Raw genomic sequence first — 19,789 nt, 5'->3', positions numbered from 1 at the left:
TTCCAACCCCTGCCATGGGCAGGGACACCTCACACTAAACCATGGCACCCAAGGCTCTGTCCAACCTGGCCTTGAACACCACCAGGGATGGAGCATTTACAACTTCCCTGGGCAACCCATTCCAGTGCCTCAGCACCCTAACAGGAAAGAATTTCCTCCTTAGATCCAATCTAAAATTCTCCTGTTTAAGTTTTAACCTGTTGTCCTGTCACTGCAGTCCCTAATGAAGAGCCCCTCCCCAGCATTCCTATAGCCCCCCTTAGATACTGGAAGCTGCTCTGAGGTCTCCATGCAGCTTCTCTTCTCCAGGCTGAACTTGCAGGGCCGGTGCCTGCAGCCCTGCCCTGGGCAGCCTGTTCCAATGCCTGAGCACCCTCTGGGGCAGGAATTGTTCCTCAGCTCCATCTAAACTTGCCCTGGTGCAGCTTGAGGCCGGTTCCTCTTGTCCCATCCCTTGTTCCTTGGGAGCAGAACAAGGGCTCCATCCTGCTGTCAGGCAGTTGTAGAGAGCAGTGAGATCCTCTGTTATCCGTTGTTTTTCCTCATAATTTATTTGCAGTTTTCCCGAGACAAAAACGAAATCCGAGGAATCTTTTACACTTACAAGGCTCAGAAAGAAAAGACAAAGGGTTTTGTTTGGTTGTTTTTTGGAGGGGGGCAGGAAATGGGTGGAAAAAGAATGAGAGAAAAAGGGGGAGAAGAGTCAAATTTGGCAACGATCCACCAGCATTCATGGGACAGAAACAGCTCAGCTCAGCTCCTCAACATACAGCGTTAGCGCCCGAGGGTTGCTCCCGCGCAAAGGGCATGCAGAAACGACTGATCAGGATTAAAAAAGAAGAATCATCATCATCATAATAAATACCCCACCCTCCCCCCCCAAACCAGCCCCCAGCAACACGGTGCCTCTGGATGTGGAGATGGGCCAATGGGAAGCGCATGGCCGAGCTGGGGAGTGCCCGGAGCCCCTCCTTGGGCAAGGGGAGGTCGGGGGTGCCGGGGTGTGTGTGTGTGTGTGTCCCCAAGAGGGGAAGGGGTGCGGGAGGGGAGCGCTGCCCGGTGCCATGGGGGGAGCCCCGGCGGAGCAGCCTGTGCCCCCTAAGAGACCCGTTCTCTTAGTCTAAAGTGCTTTCGATGCTGCGTCAGTGCTGGCTGGATCGCCCCAAGCCCCTTTCCCAGCCCTGGTACGTGGCACCCGCGGCCCGCCCGCCCGCCCCCCCCCCCCCCCCCCCCCCCGAGCCCCGTCACCCCCATAAAACCCACCAGCACCCAGAGGTGCCTCTGTCACTGGGCAGGGGACACGGAGGTGGCTGCCAGAGGATCCCCCCAAAGGCACCCACCATATCCCCAGCGCCAGGACTTTGCTGGGGGGGGGTCCCTTGTGTGTGCCCCCCCCCCCCCCAAGCAGCCGGGGCCCCCCCATGGGAATTCAAAAATAAAGAGCTCTCTCTATGTACAGGGACGGGGAGAGCGAAAGCGGAGCCCAAAGAACAACATCCACCACCAGCAACAGCGACACGCCACAAGCACAGCCGGGGCCGGGGGGGCCGGGCCGGGACCCCCCTCCCCGCCACAGCCGGGAGACACCCCCAGGCGGAGACGGGCAGAGAGGGGGGGGTCCGGCCATGGGAGCGCCCCCCCCAGCCCCCGCCTGGGCTGGATCTGGGGTGGGGGTTGGGGTTCCCCCCCCCCCCTTTTTTTTTTTTTTGTCATTTTGGCATTTTTGGGTTTTTTTGTGTGGGTTTTTTTTGTCTTTTTGTTTTCTGCAAACACAGGCACTGGAGGGGAGGAGCGGGGAGGGGGGGACAGGCATGCGGACGCGTGCTTCGGGGCCGCAGCTCCGGCTGCCGGCTCGGCTCCCATCGCCGGCTCCGTCAGGCTGGAACCAGGACAGCCACCGCCAGCTCTGCGGGGATGGGGCGGTGAGGCCGATCAGGGCACACCCCGGTACCCCCCCCCACCCCAACCCCGGCCCTGCTTTCACCTTCAATCACTGCAGCGGGGCGACCGGGGCCCCCGAGCCGTGGAAGTGGACGTTCTGCCACTTGCCGTCGCGGCGGTGCCACACGCGGGTCTCCTCGGACTGGCTGGTGCGGGGCCGGCCCTGGGCGTCGATGTACTGCGTGAGGCGGATGTAGGCGATGCAAGCGGCGTCCTCGCCGATGACGTGCACGTGCGGGTTCAGGATCGTCGTGTGGATGGGTTTGTTGTTCTTGGAGAGCACTGCGGGGCGGCCGCCGTGTCAGGGGCGGGCAGGAAAGGAGCGGGGCAGCAGGATGGACGGGCGGCCACGCGGGCAGGGAGGAGGGGATGGGCAGACAGGCGACCCACACGCAGGCAGGACGGGCAGGATGCTGGCAGAGGTGGGTGATGGACACAGAGAGGCTGGAGCAGGCAGGGGCCAGGGAGAGGATGGGCAGAGGGACCAAGCAAGGGACTGGTGGCACACAGGCAGGGGCCGACAGGGCAGGGGATGGACAAGTCTGGTGGGCAGGTGGGGGGCAGACAGGGACAGGTGAGAACAAGCAGGGGGATGGCTGGGGACAGGTGAGACAGGTGACAAGGCAGGATGGACAGAGGGACAGGCAGGACAGGAGGATGGATGGGCAGGCATGCAGATAGGAGACAGGCAGGGAGACGGGGAGGATGGAAGGGGATGGGCTGGGCGAGGACAGGCAGGACATGGGCAGGGCAGGCAGGGCACAGGTAGGGCACAGGCAGGATGCAGGCAGGGAGCAGACAGGGCACAGGCAGAGTGCAGGCAGGGTGCAGGGCACCAAGACAGAGGCAGGGTGCAGGGCACAGGGAGGGTGCAGGCAGGGAGCAGACAGGGCACAGGCAGAGTGCAGGCAGGGTACAGGGCACAGGCAGGATGCAGGCAGAGGGCAGGCAGGGCACAGGCAGGGTGCAAGCCGGGTGCAGGACACATGCAGGATGCAGGCATGGCACAGGCAGGGTGGTGGGCGCAGACAGGGTGCAGGCAGGGCGCAGGGCGCAGACAGGGTGCAGGCAGCACCAGGCACTCACAGTTCTCAAAGTAGAAGCGGTGAAAGTCCATCCCCTCCACCAGGTTGCCCAGAGCCTCGGGCTCGAAGGAGGTGAGCCCTGGGTCGCAGATCTTCCTGTGGGGCAGCCGTGGGGCAGCCGTGGGGCAGCAGCGGCCACGGCCCCCCCACCCCCACCCCCATGTGACCCCACTCACGCATAGGCTTCAAAGTCCCCGTTGTTGACGGCCTCAATGAGCTGCTCTGTGATCTTGATGATCTCCTGCTTACGGGCTGGAGGGCCACCGGCACCATCACCACCCTGACCCCATGCCCTTCCCATCCCCCTCCCATCTTCACCCCTATTCCACCCCATCTTGTTCCCCTCCCCATCCCATCCCTACCTCTATCTCCATCCTTGTTCCCATCCCATCTCCATCCCATCATCCCTATCCCCATCCCATTCCGTCCCTTCCACAGGTGCCCTGTGCTGGAGGACAGGGGACAGACACACACACGATGGGGGTGGTGACAGGGCCGGTGGGACAGGGACAGACCCGTGTCATGGGAGATATTGGGATGGACACAGGGACATGGGACATGGTGAAGGGATACATAGGGAGAAGGGATGGAGACAGACAGATGGTGGGGACAGATGGACCATGGGAACACACACAGGGACCTCCGTGCACCCAGGGCCCTGCAGCTCTGCCCTGCCACACCAGTATTGGCCTCCCCATGCTCCTGTGCCCTTCTAGCACATCCCAGCACTGCCCAGTGGCATCCCAGTGCCTTTCCAGCACATCCCAACACTGCCCAGCACCATCCCAGTGCCCGCACAGAAAGCTGAGGCATCCCAGTATCCTCTGAGTGCCACCTCAGAATGTACCCCCTGTACTTCCCAATGTCAACCCTGCATGTCCCACTATATCCCAGTACCATTCCAGTGCATCCAGTTTCATACAAGTGTCTCCCAGTGATATCCCCCTCTGTCTCAGTGTAATTCCAGTGCATCCCAGTGCATTACAATAAATCCCAGTTCCATGCAAGTGCATCACAACACATCCCAGTGCCATCCTATTGCATCCCAATGCACTGGCATGCATCCAAAACATCCCAGTTCCATCCTAGTGCAATCCCACTGCATCCCAGTGACACCCCAGTACATTCCAGTGCATTCCACCACATCTCAGTTACACCCTGGAGTGTTCCAGCACCACTCCTGGGCATCTCGATACACTCCAGTTTACGACAGTACATCTCAGGGCCATCCCAGTGCATTTCAATGCAATCCAGTGCCAGCCTACTGTGTCCCAGTGCCCTTCCAGTAATTCCAGTTCATCCCATTTCCATTCCAGTGTCACACTGTTGAATCCCATCATCCTCCTACTGCATCCCAATGCCGACCTACTGAGTCCCAGCATTATTCCACTGGATGCCACTACATCCCGGTTCCATTCCAGTGCATTGCAGTACCGTTCTACTGCATCCCAGTACACTCCAGTTCCAACAAGTGCATCCCACTACTATACCAGTGCATTTCAATTCACCTTGGTACCATAGCCACTGTATCCCAGAGCCATCCCACTCCATTTCTGTGTCACCCTAATGTGTTCCAGTGCCATTCCAATGCATCTCAGTGTGACTCCACTATATCCCAGTGAGTCCCAGTGCATCTTAATGCCACTCCTGGGCCATCCCAGTGTTTCCCAGTGCACCTCATGTCATTCCAGCATATTCCTACACAGCTTAGTTGCACCTTAGTATGACCCAGTGCCATCTTAGTGCATCTCAGTGCCATTCCAGCACATTCCAACACAGCCCAATTCCATCCCAGTGTGTCCCAGTACTACCACAGAGCATATCTTTACATTCCAGTCTGCCCCAGTGAATCCCAGTGATGTCCCACTGCTTCTCAGTGCCAATCTGCTGAGTCCTACTGCCATTCCAGTGCATCCCAATACATGCCAGTACAGCCCAGTTCTAAACAGTGCATCTCAATTAACCTTGGTACAAAGCCACTGTAGGCCAGCATCGTTCCAGTGCATCCTGGTGCATGCCAGGCCATCCCAGTGACATTCCAGTACATCCCAGTGCACCCTCATGCACCTTGGTGCCATCCCAGAGGCATCCTAGTCTGCCCCCATTGCCACTGCAGTGTGTCCCAATCCACCCGTGCCATCTCACTGCACCCCAATGCCATTCCAGTGCATCCCAATCCACCCCAGTGCCATCTTACTGCATCCCAATGCATCCTAGTGCCATCCCAGTGCTATCCCAGAACATTCCAGTGTTGTCCTAGTACATTCCAGTGCTGTCCTAGTGCATCCCAGTGTTATCTTGGTGCATCCCAGTGTATCCCAGTGCCATCTCAGTACACCTCAATGCATCCTAGTGCCAGTATCAGTACATCCCAGTACATCAGTGCATCTCAGTACATCCCAGTGCATCCCAAAGTCAGTGCATCCCAGTGCATCCCAGCATCATCTCAGTGCATCCCAATGCATCCCAGTGCCATCTCAGCACATCCCAGTGCAACCCAGCGCCATCTCAACACATCCCAGTGCATCCCAGCACCATCTCAGCACATCCCAGCATCATCCCAATGTATCCTAGTGACACCCCAGTGCATTCCACCTGCCTCCCAGTGCATCCCAGTGCCATCTCAGGCATCCCAATGCATCCCGGTGCATCCCAGCGCCATCTCAGTGCATCCCAACACCATCTCAGTGCAGACCAGCGCCACCTCGGTACATCCTAAAGCATCTCAGTGCCATTTCAGTGCATCCCAATGTATCCTAGTGCCACTCCAGAGCATTCCAACCCCAGTGCATCCCAGTGCCAGCCCCCCGCGCAGCCCCCATCACCTTTGGTGTCCTCATCCTCGATGGTGGTGTTGGTGCTATCGGACGACTCCTGCCAGCGATGCCGGGGGAGAGACACAGAGACCAGGGTGAGGCCAGGCCCCACCGGGGATGGGGGGAAGAGCCTGGCTGGGGCCTGGCAGGACCCCGGTGACACCGGTTGTGCTGGGGACGAGCTGCCGCTGTCACCCCCTCCCGCCCCGCGCCATGGCTGATGCTGGGGAGATGGAGGCGGAAAGCGGGGCCCAGACGGCCCCGGCGCTACCGGCTGCGGTGGGGCGAGGGGAGGAGAGGCAGCAATACCTTAACGCCGTCCGCGGGGTTATGGATTACCGTAGTTTGAGGCTCCTATGGGAGAAGGGAGAGAGACAGAGGCGGGGGGGGGGGGGGGGGAGGAAAGGAAGGAAGCAAGAGCCCGGAGGGGGGACAACGGAGTTGGGGGATGACGGAGCGAGCGGCACGCGGACAGGGGCGAAGAGAGACCCAGACCGGATTTGGGGAGGGCAGAGGGGGGAGAGAAGCAGAGAGTCATTAGTCCAGCGAAAGCCAAATGGTTTAATTCACAGAAAGACAAAGGCTGGGGGTAAGTGGGGAAAGAGCTGGGGCAGGGGGGAAGGACACAGCAAGAGGAGAAGCTGCAGGGTGGTGGTGGAGGGCAGCCCTGTGCCCATGTGCACTGCACTCCCTGTGCCGGCCGAGCAGCCTTCCGCCTGCTTCCCGCACTCACTGCCTGAGCTGGACATCCCCTTACCTGCATCCCCCAGAACAGCTCGATGTCCCCATGCCTGTATCCTGGAATCATGGCACCAGCTGGGCATCCCCATGCCCGTGTTCCACATTCATGGGACTGGCTGGGCATCCATGTGCCTGCATCCTGGACTCACGGTACCAACTGGGCATCCCTGTGCCTGCATCCTGTATCCATGCGCCTGCATCCTGCATCCACGTGCCCGTATCCTGGACTCAAGGTACCAATGGGCATCCCTGTGCCTGCATCCTGCATCCACGTGCCCGTATCCTGGACTCAAGGTACCAATGGGCATCCCTGTGCCTGCATCCTGCATCCATGTGCCTGCATCCTGCATCCATGTGCCCGTATCCTGGACTCACGGTACCAACCGGGCATCCTTGTGCCTGTATCCCATACCCACCGTGCAGTCCACGTGCTGGATCATCCCTGCACCCTTCTCCTGCTGTGACAGCCCCATCCCATATCCTGCATATACTTCACCATGCTCTGGTCCTCTGTGTCCTGCACCCACTTCATGCCCAGTGGTGGGGTCCCCCTATGTCCATACACTCTGCGATGGGTACCCCAGGGTCACATCCTGCCACCACTCCAGTGCCGTGGCAGGAGCACCCTGTGCTGTGTCCTGCACCCACCTCACTGTCGCCATTGCGGGGACATCCTCGTGCCCGGGTCAGGAACCCACCTTGTTCCATGGCAGGCCCATCGGGTGCCCATATCTTGCACCCACCTTATCTGTACGGCGAGGGCACCCCTGTGTCCATATCCTGAACCCATGCTGTCCATGGCAGGGCTGGCTTGTGCCCGTATCCCGCACCCGTGTCACAGGACACTCCTGGGTGCATTCTGCACCCACTTTGTCCACATGGCAGGGCTGTCCCTTGCCCGTATCCTGCACCCATGATGGTGACACCCCCGTGCCTCTATCCTGCACCTGAGTCACAGGACACTCCTGTACCCGTATCCTTGCACCCACCTTGTCCATGGCTGGGCTACCCCCTGGCCACATCTTGCACCCATCTCACTGCCCCCATAGCAGGGGCACCCCTGTGCCTACATCCCGCACCCACCTTGTCCCATGTCAGGGCATCCCCATGCCTGTATCCTGCATCCATCTCACCACACCCATGGCAGGGGCACCCCTGTGCCTGTATCCTGCACCTACCTTGTCCCATGGGGGGGGCACCCTGTGCCTGTATCCTGCACCCACCTTATCCATGCTGCGTGGGAGCCCCCACGTCCGTATCCTGACCACCCCTCTCCATCCGCATGCCCCCCCTTCATCCCCAGCAACACCAGGGCCAGCCGGACAGACAGACGGACAGGGTGGGGGTGCCATGGCGATGGATGGGATGGGGTGGGATGATGGGATGGATCCAGGGTGGGGGGTCAGGGGAGCACCTACCAGTGCGGCAGGCGGGAGGGTCCCCTTGGGGCTAGTGACGCCGGCGCTGCCTTTGGTGCTGTTGGTCTGAGGCTGAGGGCGGGGAGAGAGAGTTGGGGAGCTCAGTGGCACTGGGGGGGTGACCCCCCCACGACCCCCCCGTGGCCGCTCACCTTCACACCGTCTGCCTTCTTGTTCAGTAAGCTCTTAGCTGCTGTGGGGCAGGGGGGGAGAGCGTCAGAGGCCATCCCCCTCCTCGGGGACAAGGGACACTGTGTGTCCCCATCCTGTCCCCCCACCCCCGGCCCCCCACCCTGATGTCCCCCAATGTGCCAGCAGCACCCATCACCCCGGGGTCGGGGAGGGGGAACATGCTGATGGGGGTGGTGGCCCCAACCTGGGGTGTCCCCACATGAGCTGGGGGGGGTCCCCACCCTGGAGGCCCCCGCGGGGGCTGGCTTACCTTGGAGGAATGCAGAAAGGAAAGCGAGAGAGAGAGGAGGGGGGAGCGAGAGAGAAACGGGGGAAAAAGGGGGGAAAAAGGGAAAAACATAAAAAAAATCATAAAAAAGACGAGTTGAGTGCAGGGGGGGCAGGGGTGGCCCCCTGTGCCCCCCCCGTGTCACCCTGGAGGGGGACGAGGACGGGACGAGGAGCATCTCTCACTGCTGTCACTGCTGTCACTGCTATCGCGAGCTCTGCCAGCGGGTGTGGGGGGGATGGGAGGGGGTCACAAGTGGCCTCGGGGGGGGCTGGTGTCACCTTGAGCATCCTCATTGCTCCTCCAAGCTTGGGGACCCCTCCCTGCTGGTGTCACAGCGCTGGGGGGCACTGGGGGGTGACACGTCCGGTGACAGCAGGGTGACAGGCATCAGCCCCCAGTATGGAGCGGACTAATGGGGGGGGGCACGACATCCCTGCCCCCCCCTTTGGCAGAGCCGTGTCCTCATGGGGGTCCCTGTCGGGGTGTCCCCAAGGGTCCTGGTCCCTCCTCAGGAAGCAGGCGGGCGCTGAGAGGTGGGGGTTTAAACCAGAGCCGAACTGGGGGGGCCGGGGGTGGTACCCCGGCTAGTGGAGGGGGGGGGGGGGGCAGATGGAGCCCTTTGGAGGGGGGGGCCCGGTTTAACACCCGCCGAGTGTTTCGCGGCGCCACGAACACCGGCTGCAGCTCTCAGGAAGCCGTGCAGGGGGGGGCACATGCTGGGGTGGGGGCCATGGGGCATGCGGCTGGTTTCTTCCGTCCATGCAGCACCGTGTCTCCCCATGCAGTGTCTCCCCATGCATTTGGGGGGGGCGTACCCTAAATTATCTCCACACCCACCCCCCCGCATTGCTGACCTAGGTGGGGGTCCCACAGTGTGTGCATGTCCCCACCCCCCCCATTGCTGACCGAGGTGGGGGTCCCACAGTGTGTGCATGTGCCCCCCGGGACCCACACAGCAGGGCACAAGCACCCAAGCAGCGATGGGGGAGCACAGGGGGTGACAAGGGGGGGGCACAGTAGAATCTCTGTCCCCATGGGGGTGATGCGGGCGGGGGTGCAGTGCAATGCGGGGAGGGCCATGCATGCGCTCCGATTTCCGAGGAGGGCACCCGAAACCCGTTGGGGGGGGGGGGGTGAGGAAGAGGATGGGGGGGGTGAAGGACACAGAGACCAAGCGGGGCCGGGTTGGGGGGGGCCGGGCGGGCCCTTTGCGGACGCGTCTACCTTGTTCCACCAGCCCCAGGGGGGCCCCGGCGGCGGCCGCCGACATGGTCGGAGGAGCGGTGGTCTGTCTGCCCACTGCCGGCAGCGGCACGGAGAGGAGAGAACGGAGCGGAGCTCCCGTTAGGAACGGGCCGGGGGGGGGCGCTGAGGGGGGGGCGCAGCCGGGACCCCCGCTTCCCACCCCCTCCCACCCCAGCAACGGCACCAACGGGGCCGGGCCCTGCTGCTCCCCTCACACACCCTGTGCCCCCCCCCGCCTCTACCGGCCACTGCCGGGGGGGGACACACGGGAGCGGGCACTACCTGCTGCTGTGTGCGGGGGGGGGGCCGCGTCCTGCCCCCCCCTTGGCTACCGCACGCCCCGTCCTCGGCGACAGGGGGAAAAAACGGGGGGGTGGGGGTGTTAAAGGGGGGGGTTGGGGGGGGTAAAGAGAGAAAGACAGCGACAGAGAGAGGGGACGGGGGCACCAGCCTCGGCGGGGGCTGCGGGCGGGGGGGCTGCGGCCCCGGCTCACCCCGGCAGCGGGAGGCCCCCCTTACCTGAGAAGTTCCTGGTGGCCAACATGGTGGTGAGGATGGCGCCCTGCGGGGGGGGCAAAGAGAGAGAGCTGCGTGGGGCCATGGGGAGAGGGAGGGCCATGGGGTAGGGGTGCAGGAGGGTGCAGGATAGGGCTATGGGGTGCAGGATGGGGCTGTGGGGTCCAGGAGGGGGCCATGGGGAAGGGGTTGCATAATGGGGCCATGGGGTGGGGGTGCAAGGTGGAGCCATGGGTTGAGGATGCAGGAGGGTGCAGGATGGGGCTGTAGGGTGGGGGTGCAGGATGGGGCCATGGGGTAGGGGGTCAGGAGGGTGCAGGATGGGGCCATGGAACTGTCAGAATGGGGCTGTGCCAGTGGGAACATGCTGGGATGGGACGGTGTTCTGGGGGGGGTCTCACCTTGAGCTTCCTTCGGGCGTTGAACTTTTTCAGACACTCGACCGTCTCCTGCCTGTGCATCATGGAGGCCACGGTGGAGCGTTGCTGCGGGGACAGGGGGGTCAATGCCAGCACCGCGGCCGGGGGGTAGACACCCGGGGGGTGCACCGCAGGGCAGAGGCTGGGCACTTACGCAGACCCACGGGTGCTTGAGGGCCTCGTGCGCCGTGATGCGCTTGGCTGGGTTGATGGTCAGCATCTGGTTGATGAGGTTTTTCGCTTCGGGGGTGACCGTGTCCCACTCGGGTGAAGGGAACTGGGCAGGGGGACACAAGGGGACACCGGCGGGTGACGCTGGGGAGGGACAGCCCCACGGTGCCTCGCTGCACACCCCCAGCCCACCACGGGAGAGGTGGCCCAAAGCCTTTCCCGGGGCTCTGCCCCTCACTAGGTTCCAGAGTCAACCCCCAGCACTGGGGACTTACATCATAGGCACCGGCCTTGATCTGTTGGTAGAGTTTGTGCTGGTCCTCGTCCCAGAAGGGCGGGTACCCCACCAGCAGGATGTACAGGATGACACCTGTGCGAGGCACAGTGGCATCAGGGCCAGGGCACGGGGCTGGGGTGGGGGCAGGATAGGTACGGGGATGGGACCAGGATGAAGGGGATGGGACCAGGATGGGGACAGGGATGGGTCCAAGATGAAGACTGGAATAGGGCTGGGACAGGAACTGGGATGGGAGCAACATAAAATCAGCATAGGGAACAGGATGAAACTGGGATGGGAATAGGATGGAGCCAGAAAGGTGATAGGATTGGGGCTGGGTGTGGATCAGGATGGGACCAGGAGGGGGATCGGGCAGGCACCAGGCAGGGATCAGGTGGGGAGCAGGCAGGGACGGGGATCACCTACCGCATGCCCAGATGTCCACAGGTTTGCCGTAGGCCTCTTTGCGCAGGACTTCAGGGGAGAGGTATCCCGGTGTGCCCGCAAAGCCTGGACGGGATGGGCAGGAGCTGAGCCATGGCAGCACGGACGGGACAGGACAGGACAGTGACAGGACCAGGGACACAAATGGGGACAGGGACAAGGGCAAGGACATGGACAGGGATAGGGACAGGACAGGGACATGGACACAGACACAGACAGGACCAGGGACAGGACAGGAACATGGACACAGACAGGGACAGGACACAGTGGGCATTGGACTGGGACATAGGAATAGAGCAGGGATGTGCTGGGCACAGGGTAGAGACAAGGTGGACACTGGGGGACACAGGGGGCATGGGGGGACACAGGGGGCATGGGGGGACACAGGGGGCACGGGCACTCGTGGCACTCACCGAACCAGGCCTGCTGATCCCCCTGCACCTCGATGGCGAGGCCGAAGTCGGCCAGTTTCACTGCAGCCCCTTTGCACTTGCTGGCCAGGAGCAGGTTCTCCGGCTGCGGAGCCAGCACCAGGTATGGGCAGCACCGGGTGCAGGCAGCACCAGGCACGGGCAGCACCAGGTGCAGGCAGCACCAGGTATGGGCAGCACCAGGTACGGGCAGCAACAGGTATGGGCAGCACCAGGTATTGGCAGTGCCAGGCACAAGCAGTGCCAGGCATGGGCAGCACCAGGTACAGGCAGTGCCAGGTATGGGCAACGCTGGGTACGGGCAGGGAGGGAGAGGAGGACGTGGGAGGAAGTAGAGGGGCTTTGTAGCCACCATGGAGCGGGTCCTGCCCTGGGGGGGTCTGTCCAGCCCCAGCCAGTTTCACCATCACCCCACACCCACAACTAAACTTGAGCCCCCCTCGCACCCCAACAGGGTAAGCCCCCCTGGTGAGGAGACATCACAGGGGGTCACATGCACCCCAGAAAGGGGTCCAGATGGGGAGAGCCTCATCCCCAGTGGCAGCTCAGTGACACCTCCCCCGGACCCAGGGGCTTGGGGACCCACCGAGCCAGGGCCCCCCCACCCAAGGGACCCCTTGCAGAGGGGCAGACGGACAGATGGGGGGGCTCACCTTGAGGTCCCTGTGGACGACCCCCATCTGGTGACAGTGGAGGACGGCCTCCAGGATCTGCTGGATGCAGTGGCTGCGTGCAAATGGTGGTGGGGGGGGACGGGTCAGGGGCACGCTGCCCCCCCCCCCCGCACCCCTCCTGCCCCCCCAAACCAGCCCCTGGCCCCGCTGCGCCTGGGGGGAACCCTACAGAAACATCAGTATCTCATACTGGGGGGGTGCTGAGCTTGGCACCCCCCATACCCCTGCCTGGGGGGGTCACTGCCTGGGGGGACACCCCTGGGTGCCCCTCAGGGGGTGCCCCCATCTTAGCATGGAGCTATGGGGGTCACCCTCATGGTGCTGCTGTGCCGCCCCCCAGCCCTGCTGCTCCTTGGGACCCCCAGACAGGACTCACAGGGGAGGGATGGGGGATGCGGGCAGGGTGGATGGAGACGAGACAAGAAAGAAAGAGGGAAGGAGCGGGGGGATGAGAGGCTGGAATGGGGGTGAAGGGGGGGCCCTCGCCCGGCTGGGGGTTGCTGGGGCATGGGGGGAGCAACCTCCCTGCAAGGGGGTGGCAAAAAAAAGAGGGGGGGTGTCAGAAAAAGGAGGGAGGAGAGAGCCCCAGAGAGGGGTCCCGGCGAGGGCAGCGGGGCCGGGAAGCACAGATGCTCCGGCAGGTGGGGGGCACGGCCCCCCCGGCCCCCCCCATTATACTGACCTGCGGCTCCCTCTGCACAGGGGCAAAGTGATGGGTGGGAGAAACGCGCTAATAGCTCATGGACACAGTGACTGCAAAACAAAACGGGGGGCGGGGGGGCGGAGGGCGGGATGGCGGGGGGGGGAGGGTTGGGGATGAAGGGGAGGGATGGGGGAATAGGTGGGAGGGGTTAGGATGGGGATAAAGGGGTGGGATGGGAGAGGAATGGGATGGGAGTGGGGGCAGGAGGACAGAGAGGCAGGTTGGGGGGCAGCAGGAGGTAAAACAGAGGGAAGGGGGTGCCGGGGGGGGCAGCGAGCAGAGGGGCAGCGGTGGGACAGACGGACACATGGACGGACACACGGACACGCACAGAGCCCGAGCGACGCGTGATGGGAGACAGGGAGGGATGGGAGGGACGGGGGAGGACGGATGGAAGGGGGGGGGTGGGATGGGGACGGGGCGGGGCGGAGATGGGGGAACGAGAGAGGGGGGAGAAACAATGTTGTGAAAGCCCAGAGACCACGGGGACGGGCACACGGTGGCACACAGGGCGCTGGGGGCCTGGCACCGGCACGGGGGGGGCCCTGGGGGCCCCCCACCCGCCACCAGGCACTCCCCGCACATGTCATGACAGCGCCAGGCCTCAGCGGCGGGGGTGGGACATGGGGGGGCCCACTGAGCACCCAGCAGCAGGATGGAGCCGGGGGGGGGTGTGTGTGTGGGCAGGGTAAGAACCACCCCCCCACACTGGGTGCCCCCCTGACTGCCTCGCTGGAGCTGCTCCATCCCTGCAGCCCCCCTCGTGGGGGGCACTGGGGGGCCTGGGGTTGTCCAGGGGGGGTTTAGGGGGGTCTGGGTGGGGGCGCGGGGCTCACCTGGCATCGGCTTCGCTATAGTACTCCCGCGCCACGATGTCCTCGAAGAGCTCACCCCCGGTCACCCTGAAACACACGGAGCCAGAGCCGTCACCCCGGGACATGGCTCCCCCGGCCCCCACCAGGACCCCCCCGGTATCCCCGGCCACACTCACAGGTCGAAGACGAGGTAATGGAAACCCTCCTCCGAGATGCTGTCGTGGAGCCGCACTGCAGGGACAGGGACGGGCACAGGGATGGGCACAGGGACACGAGCCCACGTGTGGCACTCGCGGGTCTGTGGCATGCACCTCGAGCCAGCGAGTCCCAACACCCAGCAGGGACCAGAGGGGGGGGACCCCCCATGTCCCAGGGGCACCCAGCAGGAGCTCAGGGCCGAGCCCCCCCCCCATGTCCCAAGGGCACCCCGCGCACCGGGGGGTCCCCGCAGTGTCCACTCACCGATGTTGGAGTGCTTCAGGAGCCGGCAGATCCGGGCCTCGCGCTCCAGCTTCTGGTGGTCTGAGAGGAGAGGGGTGAGGCAAGAGCCCTGACACCCCAACAGCACCCAACACCCCAACAGCACCCAACACCCACCATCCGCACCCCCGGGTCCCCATCCAGAGCAGCCACACATGACTCTGTGGGTGCAGGTGGCTGTGGGTGTGCACATGTGTGTAGGTGCACATGTGTGCAGGTGTGTACGCGTGTGCTGTTGTGCGTGCTTATGCAGCTGCGATGTGCGCGTGTACGTCTGTGGTTGTGCATGTATGGATGTGTGTGCAAGCATGTGCGTGCACATATATGTGCACATGTGGGTGTGCAAGCGTGCAGTTGTGTGTACATGTGTGCAGTTGCGGGTGTGGATGTAGGTGGGGTTGTCCATGCATGTACACGTGTACAGGTGTGCTGTGTGAGGCTGTACTTCTGTGGATGGGTGAACCTGTGTGTGGCTGTACATACCTGCACATGCGTACCTATATGTGGCAGTACATGTGTGAGGCAGTACATCCATGTAGTCATGCTTGTGTGCACACGTGTATCTTTAGGTGTGGCTGTACCCGTGTACTGGTGTACATCTGTGTGGCTGTACCTCTGTGTGTGTGTACCCATGTGTGTGTATTCATGTGCATGTACCCATGTGCTGGGCAGGGCTGTGAGCGTGCACACAGACACACAGACACAGAGCTCACAACCCCCTGCACACATGTGCGGGTGTACACACACGTGTAACCATGGTTGCACATACAGCTCACAGGTGTGCACAAACACACAGCATCACAGCCACAAAGTGCACACGTGTGTGCACATGCACACACAGCAAACACACACATCCACAGCCCAGTACACACACACGTGTGTGCACACATAGAGCACACATACACAGCCTGCTAACATGTGAACACACGTCACACACCTGCACACACGCATCCCATGACACACTACAGGCACGCATCCTGCTCACATGTGTGCACACACCCCCCATGTACAGTGCACATGCCTGTGCATGTTGCACATGTTGCTCACACATGTGCACACCCACACTTGTGCACCCCCCACATGTGTGCACCCATGAACACAGTCATGTGCACACACAGGTACACATGCCATGTACACATCGCACATACATGTGCACACACATGCTGTGCACACACACACACTGCTCACACCCATGTGCACCCCCCATTCCTCTCACTCCTGGGCATGCACACACACCTTTGCACATAGCGCATGCATGTACAGACACACACACACGTGTACGCACACACACGCATGTACACACACACACGCGCAGCTCACACGCATGCACAACCCCTGCGGGGCAGCAGGAAGGAACAGGAAGGGCCAGAGCCAGCCCCATGGAGCACCCAGCAACCCCCCAGCAGCACGGGTGTGATGGGTACCACGGGCATGATGGGTACCTCAGGTGTGATGGGTACCACGGGTGTGATGGGTACCACGGGTGTGATGGGTGCCCCGGGCATGCTGCACATCCCCACGGGCACTGGGGGCCAGGCTGGGGGTGACTCGGGGGAGTCCTGGGGGGCTCCTACCTCTGGCCGAGAGCTTTTTGGTGTTGATGATCTTGGCGGCGTACTCATGGCCGGTGCAGAGCTTGACACAGCGCCGGACCACCGAGAAGGCGCCCCTGGTGGGGCAGGGATGGGCTCAGCCCCCACCCGTCCCCCAAACCCGGTGCCCCCCCGTGACTCAGCACCCAGGAATGGGGCTTCACTGGCCGTGACTCAGCAGCAGGGGGTGAAGCCGGCACCGGGGGGGACCCTGACACCGAGGGCCTGTGGATGGGAGGTGCTGGAGCGGAATGGAGGAGGGAGAGTGTGGCAGGGGCCGGGGCAGCATCACGGCAGGAAGGGGGCGCGGGAAGGATCCGGCACCGGCAGCCTGTTGCCATGGGGACAGCGGGTTGCCCGGATGGTGGCGATGGCCGTGGTGGGGATGGTGGCGGTGATCATGGTGATGGGGATGATGGTGATGGTGGCAGTGATGGTGGTAGCAGTGGTGGTGATGGGGATGATGGGGGTGATGAGGGTGGTGGAGATGATGTTGTGGATGATGATGATGGGGATGATGAGGAGGATGATGGAGTGATGGAGATTATGATAAGGAGGATGATGGAGTGATGGAGATTATGGTGATGGGGATGATGGGGGTGATGGTGGTGGTGGAGACGGTGATGGCGATGATGCTGATGAGGTGGATGCTGATGCTGGTGATGGGAATTGTGGAAATGATGGGGATGGTGATGATGCTGATGGGGATGATAATGATGGTGGGAATAATGGGGACGATAGTGGTGAAGGTGATGATGGGGATGATGGTGATGGTACTGATGGTGGTGATGGGGATGATGGGGACAGGGATAGTGGAGATGGGGATGATAGAGATGGGGATGATGGAGGGGATGGGGATGGTGGGGATGGGGGATATGGGGATGATGGAGATGATGGGGATGATGGAGATGATGGGCACGATGGGGATGAGGGAGATGATGGGGATGATAGAGATGTTAGGGAAGGGGATGATACAGATGATGGGGAATGGGATGATGGAGTTGATGGGGAAGGGGATGATGGAGATGGGGATGATGGAGATGATGGGGAAGGGGATGATGGAGATGATGCGGATGGGGATGATAGTGGTTATGGTGGTGATGATGGCAGTGAGCACAGGGCCTGGCTGCAGGCACACTGGGGCACAGGGAGGCAGCAGCAGCCCCAGGGATGGGGACATCGTGCCCATGCCCAGCAGCAGCACCTGCTCACCCGCAGCCCCTCCTGGTGCCACCAGTGCCTGTGTTCCCCCAGCACCACTGTCCCTGCTGTCCCTGCCCATCCCCTGCTTGTCCCTAAGGCAGCAGTGCCCCCACTATGCCCACACTCCGCAGTCCCATGCCAAGGTCCCATGGGGACACTTGGACCCTGTCCACCCCCTGTGCCCCAGTTCCCCCCCACCATGGCCATGGGACGAGAGGGACCCCCTGGACCTGTCACATCCCATCCCTTCCCCACAGGGCCCTTGGGACAGGGCCCCAGGGCGGGTTCCACCTCCCCCCTCCCCTGTGCCTCAGTTTCCCACTGGCCGATGTCCCCCCACAGCCCCAGCTGGGGGGCGATGCACGCAGTGGCTGGTGGGTGACACGGAGGGATGGGGGGGATGGGGACCACGTTGCCATGGCAACCAGGACGGGCTGGATTTTGGGGAGAATGAGGGGATGGCCCCTGATGGCACCAACACCCCCCCCACCCTCCAAAGGGACCCCTGGTAACCCCAGCAGAGTATCCCTCTGCCACCCCCATGGGATCTGCACCCCCCTCCCCGTTTTATGCCCCCCTGCACACAGGTCGGGGGCTGATCTGCCTCTTCCTCCGCACCACTGCCACCCCCCCCGCCGGGGCCCTGGGGGCAAATGATTCCCCGCAAACAAACCAAGCTCCTCCAACACCTGCACCCGGGGGGGGGGGGGGGGGCGGGTGAGGGATGGAGGGACCGGGGGTTGCAGCGAGGAACTGGGGGTCCTTAGGCGGGTCCATTGGGGTGGCATCTCGTAAGGACCAGCGTGGGGGGGGGACCCGATCTGGGGAGTTATGTAAGGCCCAAAGGGGTCCAAGGGGGGGTGGGGTGGGTCTGTAAGGACCACAGGAAGGGGGGGCTATAGGTGAGGGGATGGGTGGGGAGCTCCGTAGCTCTGTAGGGGTGGGGGGCTCGGGGGGGTCTAAAGGGAGCAGGAGCCAAGAGGACTCAAGGACAGTCAGGAGGATGAGGGATGTCTGTAGGGACCAGGGGGGGATAAGGATTCGGATGGGGGGGGTCTCTATCAGGATTAAAGAGGTCTACAGGGTCTGTAAGCACTGGGGGGCATCGGTAAGGGCTAGGGGGGGGTGTCTGGGTGTCTATAAGGACCAGGGGATCCGGAGAGATGGGGGGGCTGCGAGGATGGGGGGATCTATAGGAGCAAGGGGGATCTGTAATGACTGGGGGGGACTGCAGGAGCCGGGGCGGGATCAGGTCTGCTGGGGGGGGGTTGTCTGTGAGGACCGGGGTGGGGGTCAGAAGAAGTGGGGTGGGGGGAGATCCGGTCAGGGGCGGCTATAAGGACTGGGGGGGGGGGGGATGTGAGGACGGGAGTCCCCGGGGTGGGGGCCCTTGGGGGGCAGCAGCGACTGGGGAGGGGTCCGGGCTGTAAAGAACGGGGGGGGGGGGGGGGGGCCGGTTCCGTGGGGGGGGGAGGCAGGGCCAGTCCCGGGGGAGGGGGCTGGGCAGGGCCGGTCCCGGCTGGAGGGGGGGGGGGATGCGTCACGTCTGCACCGAGCGGCGGCCGGAGCCCCGGGCAGCGCCCCCCGCCCGCTGTCCACCCCCCCCCGCGCCCGGTGCCGGTGCCGGGGCCGCGGCTCTTACTTGCCGATCTCCTCGTAGAGCTGGTATTCGTCGGTGAAGCGGGTGCAGGGCACGGTGGTGGCCATGCTGCCGCCGCGCCGCGCCGCAATGAGCCGCCCCGGCACCGGCTCCGCTCCGGCTCCGGCTCCGCCCGGCGCGGGGGGGCGGGAGGGAGGGAGGAGGCGCCGCGGGCGGGGGAGGCTCCAGCCCGGGACAGCCCCCGCCGCCCCCCGGCCGGGATCTCCCCCCCCCCCCCCACGCCGGACCTGCCCCCGCGCTGGGACCACCCCCGGTGTCGTCTCCCCCCCCCCGGACCCCCGGGATCCCCCTTACCCCACCCCCCTCGGGCCTCTTAACCCCCCCACATGGGGGTGACACTCGCACCCACCCCATATCCAGCCCTACACCCCCCAGGGATCGCACGTCCCCCCAGAGGACCCCAAATCCACACTGCCAACCCCAAACCCCCAGTATCCAGACCCCCCCCGGGGACCCCACATTCACCCCGTCCACCATCCTCCCCATAACCCCCCCAAACACTGCACCCTCCCAATGTCACCCCAAACAACCCCTCCAGGCACCAATCCCCGAACCCCAACTGGGGAAGCGGCTTGGGGGGGGGTGGGGAAAAAATCCCCCCCCCAAGGGCACCCTGAAGCCCCTCAGTGCCAGAGCCCTGCTGCAGGGGGGGTGCAGCTTTGCTTTGAGGACACGCACACACAAGAGGCCACCGC

The 19,789-nt window shown here is 63.3% G+C and overlaps 1 protein-coding gene across 9 annotated transcripts; it reads right to left on the bottom strand.

Moving 5' to 3' along the window:
- Positions 1–1,225: 1,225 nt before the first annotated feature.
- On the bottom strand, positions 1,226–19,195 carry CAMK2B (calcium/calmodulin dependent protein kinase II beta). 9 transcript variants are annotated; one of them, XM_065659222.1, is made up of 21 exons: positions 19,077–19,195; positions 16,214–16,308; positions 14,622–14,681; positions 14,336–14,390; positions 14,181–14,246; positions 12,621–12,693; positions 11,950–12,052; positions 11,519–11,602; positions 11,091–11,185; positions 10,799–10,921; positions 10,627–10,710; positions 10,229–10,271; positions 9,689–9,763; positions 8,154–8,194; positions 8,002–8,073; positions 6,152–6,196; positions 5,852–5,900; positions 3,203–3,278; positions 3,028–3,122; positions 1,985–2,223; positions 1,226–1,906 (listed from the first exon to the last, which is right to left on the bottom strand). In XM_065659222.1, the coding sequence occupies exons 1-20, from the start codon at positions 19,139–19,141 to the stop codon at positions 1,991–1,993; spliced, it is 1,632 nt and encodes a 543-aa protein (XP_065515294.1). In that variant the 5' UTR covers positions 19,142–19,195; the 3' UTR covers positions 1,226–1,906; positions 1,985–1,990. The 9 variants fall into 9 exon arrangements, with proteins under 9 accessions (XP_065515294.1, XP_065515295.1, XP_065515296.1 ...); XM_065659223.1 differs by having other exon boundaries at positions 8,154–8,191; XM_065659224.1 differs by lacking the exon at positions 6,152–6,196.
- Positions 19,196–19,789: the final 594 nt, after the last annotated feature.

The sequence above is a fragment of the Lathamus discolor genome, chromosome 22 (assembly GCF_037157495.1).
Source record: "Lathamus discolor isolate bLatDis1 chromosome 22, bLatDis1.hap1, whole genome shotgun sequence".
Lineage (NCBI taxonomy): Eukaryota > Metazoa > Chordata > Aves > Psittaciformes > Psittacidae > Lathamus > Lathamus discolor.
Note: the sequence above shows the minus strand (reverse complement) of the source record. Positions and strands in the feature narration are given on the sequence as shown.

Coding starts and splice junctions, on each gene's coding strand:
- CAMK2B (XM_065659221.1), bottom strand. CDS start 19,141: ATGGCCACCACCGTGCCCTGCACCCGCTTCACCGACGAATACCAGCTC. Junction 14,391..14,621: donor CCTGAAGCACTCCAACATCG/GTGAGTGGACAC, acceptor CTGTCCCTGCAG/TGCGGCTCCACGACAGCATC. Junction 9,764..10,228: donor GGCCACCAGGAACTTCTCAG/GTAAGGGGGGCC, acceptor CGCTGCCGGCAG/TGGGCAGACAGACCACCGCT.